We start from the raw sequence: 6,033 nt of genomic DNA, 5'->3' as shown, positions 1-6,033 counted from the left end.
GCTACTGTGCATATGTTCGGTGGGCTCGAACCGAAAATGTGCACAGAATTCGGCTCGAGCCAACCGAAAATATGCACAGTAGCTACTGTGCATATTTTCGGTGGGCTGGAACCGAAAATGTGCACAAGATTCGGCTCGAGCCCACGTAAAAATGCGCAGTAGCTACTGTGCATTTTTACGGTGACCTCGAGCCGTAACTTGTCATATTTTCGGTCTGGTTCAACCGAAATTATGTTTGGTGAAGATAAAATTGGGGGTTTTCTATCTCTACGGTCTGGTACGACCGTATTATGATTTTTAAGCATTAAAATTACTAACTTAAACTAAATTAAACAAAAATCATGAACATCATAACAACTAATACAGTCCAATCCAGAAATCAATCCAATCAAACCCTATTACTAATATAAACTAACTATACTATTGGGTATGTAAAAATCAAACTTTCCCTAAATCAACATCAGAAATAACAGAACCATATGTATTATGAAACTATCCCTCCTTCAACAAATTTCAATAAAAACCCTAAATTCAGAACTCAAATCTAGAGACATATATACAGAGAGAGAGAGAGAGAGAGAGAGAGAGAGAGAGAGAGAAAGATATAAGGAGAGAGAGAGATATACTAACCGTTGGTACAATGGTGAAGAATGAGAGAGAGGGCGAGAGACCTGGAGCACGAGAGAGACCTAGAGCACGAGAGAGAGAGAGAGAGAAGGCGGGAGATAGAAAGAGAGAAGGGATGAAACTGGTTGGGACTTGGGAAGGAGATAGGGTCAATTTTGGTCTTGGGTTAAGTTTGACCTAACGGCGTTAACTTTGCCGTTAGGTCAAATATAGAAGAGGGGGGTGCTCCTTTGCAGAGGGGGCCCTATAATCAAATGAGTTATAATGAGGGGCGCTTTTAGCGGGGAGGCCTTTTAACAAAAACGGGGGGCCTTTTAAAATTTCACTTTGGATTTTATAGTGCAAAATTTAATATTGGATTACTAAATAAATGGGTCTTGGCCTAAAAACCTTCTTTCTTCTTTGTCTGCTTTAATCATCATCTTCGTGTCCACAAATCCCCAACTTTATGGTAATAAGGAATAATTTGTAGAGAGAGAAACTCAAAAGTGAAAACCTAGAGAGAGATAAGCTTAGAGGGTGAAAGAAAGATTCTTTTTTTATAAGAATTAGAAGAAATGAAGATCTTATAACTTGTAAGTCTGAAATAGAATTCTTTTTTATCAAATCTTAGAAATCAAACTCGATTTTAAGGTAATATTTGTTTAATTTTTCGATTTTTTTTGTTCTTGGGTTTATGATTCAGTTGTCTTTTGTTATTTGTAATCGATTTAATGTCTGTTTTTTCTTATGTTTGTACAGAAATCGATCCGTTATTGTAGGTTGAGAAATTAAAGAGAGATGTTCTGTTAATTTGAAGTTGGAAGAGGAATGGGTTTAATTAGGGCAAACTATTGTATTTAAGTTAAGGGACAAATAGTTTGATTAAATGGCTGATGAAGGAGAGATGGCTAATGTTGTGGATGAAGATTTCTATAGTACAGATTGTGATGATGAAGAAGAAGAAGTTGATGACTCCGATTGGTTTTTAAGGGTCTGAAGATTGATGGGTTTTGATTCGATTTTGATCATTTTAATTTAAAACTGATATAATATTATTAACATTTAGGTAAAGCTATGGAATTGATTGGTAACAAAATGTTTAATTTGGTGGTAATTTTTGTCTTGGTTGTGATTTTAATTTCTTTAGCAGTGGAGAAAGGTAGTAGATACAACTGCGGCAGAAGCGAGCAGGGGTAGAGATATCCAGGGAATCCCATGGGATAGATTGAGTATAACAAGGGAAGAGTATAGAAAAACTAGTATGGAACAGTACAAGAATTATGAGAGTATACCTTCATCTGGTGAAATCATTGACAAGGTTTGATACTAACCCACAGATTCTACACTATTTTTTTAATGATATACATGTCTGTAGTTGGTGTTTCATATGGATTAGGTAGGATTAGATTCTTCTAGGTGGGTTTATTTTTGGAATTTTGATTGCATTATTAACTATCTAGAAGTTAAATTAGCAGCACTTCTATTCAATGATTGATTTATTAGTTTTTTTTTGTGTGGTTTTAACAGGAGTATAAGCAAATGGAAAAGGGAGGTAACTATTACGCGTTTCAGCACAATACAAGATCGGTGAAGCCCACAATTCTTCATTTCCAGGTTGATATACACATAATCTACAAAACAATATACTGTGCAGCCGCAGGCAGATCTCATAAGATGTTTCAGTATACTTGAATTCCGACCTTTATATGTTGTTGTCTGTCATCTGTGTCTTTTACCTATTAGGCTTCTATTGAGCTTTTGAGTTTATGCATTTGGCACTTTTTATTATGTGTCCTGGAATAACATATTTGGTCTTGACAAATGTCACAAATGTTCGTTTGAGTCTATTTATTTTCACTATCCCTTCAGCTGGCATTCGTTTTCCTCGGCAATTATTGTTTATCGAAATAACATGTATACTTAACACACCCTCGTGTTTATCTGAATCTATTTATCTTTGCTATCAACTTCTGTCGGGATTCGTTACCCCATTGTATCATCAGTTTGATGATTATTTATCTAAATAACATGTGTTCACTCTACCACTCTCTCCGGATTTACTAATTTTTGATGAGTCACTTATTTTAAATGTATCCATACATCAATTGCTTTAGGTCATTTATAATACATTATTTGCTTTCGATATTTTTTGGGCAACCCTTGTTTGCTTTAGATGAGTGAACTATTGCATCCTCAAATGCCTCTAAGACTATGCCTAGTTGTCTACATTTCTCTTCTCTTGCTTACTAAAGTTTTCAGTACCTAGCTTGGCGATATGGTTTGATTTTCCGTTTTGGGTTGTGACTTCTGTGAGATTGAGGTTTCCGTATAGCTTGTGACATCATTTAAATGCGCACGACCTTGGTGCATAAGTTTTAACCTGGTGATGCATCTTGACTCTTGAGGATACCGTGGATGACGATGTTACTTTTTCTATACATATAACTTATAAGCATGTAGTTCTTTCTAAATGATGCATTATGACATAAAAAGATTTTGGTTGCATATGCTTATGTTGTACTGAGCTGGAGGTTTTTCTTTCTTTGTCACTGCAGTTGAGGAACTTGGTTTGGGCTACCTCAAAACATGATGTCTATCTCATGTCTAACAACTCTGTTATTCACTGGTCCCCGTTATCTTGCAATTTGTCCGAGGTTTTGAACTTTTCAGGACATGTGGCACCCAGCGAGGTTACAATCTATGACTTTTCACTCTAGATTCTTATTGTTTATTAGCAGGATCACTGAAATATTAATGAAAAATTTAAACCTTATTTATCTTCGAAATTGTGAAATAATTTATATGCCTTCAAGTATCATTGATTAGTGTGAATGCAACAAAAGATATATGGGAGATGGTTACCATTTTGTCTTTCTTCTGTCCTTTTTTTAGATTGTTTCTTCATGTTGAACCACTGCGTGGACACTATTGCCTATATTTGATGCTTCCAAAGCTGAATGTTTTGTTGTTCGGTTATCTAGAAACACACAGGAAGCTTGTTAGAAGGTTTTACTCAAACTCAGATCAGTACCCTTGCAGTTAAGGATAAATTGCTGGTTGCAGGGGGTTTCCAGGGAGAACTTACTTGTAAGGTGAGTTTGATCTTCAGTTTTCGTTTACTCGATAAGTTTTTACGAAGAGTTCTTATGCCTTACTTTTATCAAGTTCAGAGTTTTGTTTATCTGAAAAAAACTTCTAAATGTTTACATGCGATGTTGTAGCGTTTGGATCGAGAGGGAGTTAGCTTTTGTACGAGAACAACATATGACGATAACTCAATCACCAATTGCATTGATATCTACAATGGCTTGAGGTATTTGTCAAAATTTGCTGTATGATATTATGTTTATGTTGGAGGAAGATAGTTTAATCTTTAACTGTTTTTCAGTGGTGGACTCCAATTCATGGCATCCATTAACGATTGTGGTATTCGAATATTTGATGTGGAGAAATTTCAGCCTCTGAATTACTTCCGTTTCCCCTGGCCAGTAAATGTAAGTATTATCGAAATAGTCTTCTCATTTTCCCGAAGCTTTTATTTTCCCGGGTTCTTTTTTATTTGGATTGGCTAATTTAATACCACCTAAATATGTTGCAGCACACTTCAATGAGTCCAGATGCTAAGCTAATTACTGTAGTAGGAGATCACCTCGATGGGTTGCTCGTGGATTCACAAAGTGGAAAGGTATATCTGCAATCTAGTTGTAATATATGATTACTAGGTATATCATATCAACATGTGCCTACAACATGGGCAATTCCATCGAATGAAGAGTACCACAGTGGTATATTTATGAACTACTGGACTCAACCTTGTAATGCGAACTAGAGTTTTATTTTTGAGGCAAAACATGTAAAGAAAAATTCCTGTTTGTGCACCAAGAAGTTGTCATCTTCATTCTTCACTAGTAACCTTAGAATTATTTCAATAATTGCAGGCAGTTTCCTCCTTGGTAGGTCATCAAGATTATTCATTTGCTTCGGCATGGCACCCAGACGGACGAATCTTTGCAACAGGAAATCAGGACAAAACATGCCGAGTATGGGATCTTAGAAACTTATCATCACCCGTCGCAGTTCTTAAGGGTAATTTAGGTGCAGCTAGATCAATCCGTTTTTCTTCGGACGGTCAGTTCATGGCAGTAGCAGAATCTGCAGATTTTGTCCATGTTTACAGCACCAAGTTGGATTACAAAAAGCGGCAAGAGATTGATTTCTTTGGAGAAATTTCTGGAGTATCTTTCAGTCCTGACGATGAATCGCTCTTCATAGGTGTTATATGGAGTCGGACGTATGCAAGCTTGCTTCAGTATAACAGAAAACAACTTTTTGAATAAGTTATATGTGTTTCCAAGCGGAAGTTTGTATCTTATTATATAACTAGGTATGACCCGTGCCTCCGGCACGTACACTGCTGACTTGAACAAAAATATGAAACTTAAAAACTAATATAATTTATAACAGGTTTATTCCTAAAAATTTGAATTAGAATAATGAAATTGTATCCGGATCATGCTCAATTTTTTTGTTGGGACCTGACATACACTCATCACAAAGATTACTCGACATTGATATATAATGCATGCGAATTTTAGTGATGCACATATTCGTAGTTCGACCAACATAATGATGCAAAATATACAAAAATTACTATCGATATGTAACATTTGGAAAAAACATACGATGTTTAATGTTAACAGTGACCAAGTTCAGATAGCAAATCATCTATAATGGACATCATCTCTCCTTCATCCTTTGCACTGAAATACATCCTAATGAAGCAACAATAACTGGAGTTAAGTCTTTGATGTTGTCGAGGATGATTCATGAAGCAACAATAACTTTCACTTACTAAACATATTGAAGAGTGCTCCTTTCATCAAACACGTATACCACAGCTTCGGACACAAAACGGTTTCAGCCAACTTGGAACACAAAGATATACAACAACTATCTTCTACCTTCTCTCACTCTTTCCATTCCATCCCGAAATCTGAATACAAAGATATACAACATAGGTCCTACCTCTTTACGACCCTCCTAAAAAAACGGGAATTTCAACCAAAAATGAGAAAGATTGACTTCACCAACAGTAACACAGTAAACAACCTATTAAGTATTTGAGACAAACCATGGGATTAGCCCATAGTACTAAGATCTGTAACATGTTTCTGTGTAAACTATATCTAGCCTCCAAGCGAAGCAAGTACTTTCACATTCTCTTATGTAAAATATGAGTTTTTGAACATCATATGCATAGAGAGTCGGACAAAGACTAAAATAGGTAGAAATTACAAAGCATTATTCTTACCAGAAGAATTTGGAAATCAAACGTTTCTAGGTGACAAAACCAAGAAGTTTGACGTTAATACGTACGGCGTACCACAACACGATGCGCTGAAGAGGGAAAGTAATGATTGGGCA

General features: G+C 36.0%; 1 protein-coding gene across 7 annotated transcripts; it reads left to right on the top strand.

Moving 5' to 3' along the window:
- Positions 1–980: 980 nt before the first annotated feature.
- Positions 981–5,088, top strand: LOC147559849 (putative WD repeat-containing protein C2A9.03). Of its 7 annotated transcripts, none has more exons than XM_086661803.1 (10): positions 981–1,202; positions 1,369–1,600; positions 1,757–1,927; positions 2,137–2,223; positions 3,165–3,299; positions 3,591–3,701; positions 3,831–3,922; positions 3,998–4,103; positions 4,208–4,294; positions 4,548–5,088. In XM_086661803.1, the coding sequence occupies exons 2-10, from the start codon at positions 1,496–1,498 to the stop codon at positions 4,944–4,946; spliced, it is 1,293 nt and encodes a 430-aa protein (XP_086517929.1). In that variant the 5' UTR covers positions 981–1,202; positions 1,369–1,495; the 3' UTR covers positions 4,947–5,088. The 7 variants fall into 7 exon arrangements, with proteins under 7 accessions (XP_086517929.1, XP_086517930.1, XP_086517928.1 ...); XM_086661804.1 differs by having other exon boundaries at positions 989–1,260; positions 1,760–1,927; XM_086661802.1 differs by having other exon boundaries at positions 989–1,260.
- Positions 5,089–6,033: the final 945 nt, after the last annotated feature.

Source organism: Eschscholzia californica, unplaced genomic scaffold, assembly GCF_041429995.1.
Source record: "Eschscholzia californica isolate CP2 unplaced genomic scaffold, dmEscCali1.0.p SCAF_2, whole genome shotgun sequence".
NCBI lineage: Eukaryota > Viridiplantae > Streptophyta > Magnoliopsida > Ranunculales > Papaveraceae > Eschscholzia > Eschscholzia californica.
This window is presented reverse-complemented; position numbering and strand designations above follow the sequence as displayed.

Excerpts from the sequence above, each read along its gene's own strand:
- LOC147559849 (XM_086661803.1), top strand. The coding sequence starts at position 1,496 with ATGGCTGATGAAGGAGAGATGGCTAATGTTGTGGATGAAGATTTCTAT. Across the intron at positions 3,923-3,997 it reads GATATCTACAATGGCTTGAG|TGGTGGACTCCAATTCATGG; the intron begins GTATTTGTCAAA and ends ACTGTTTTTCAG. Across the intron at positions 4,295-4,547 it reads TGGATTCACAAAGTGGAAAG|GCAGTTTCCTCCTTGGTAGG; the intron begins GTATATCTGCAA and ends CAATAATTGCAG.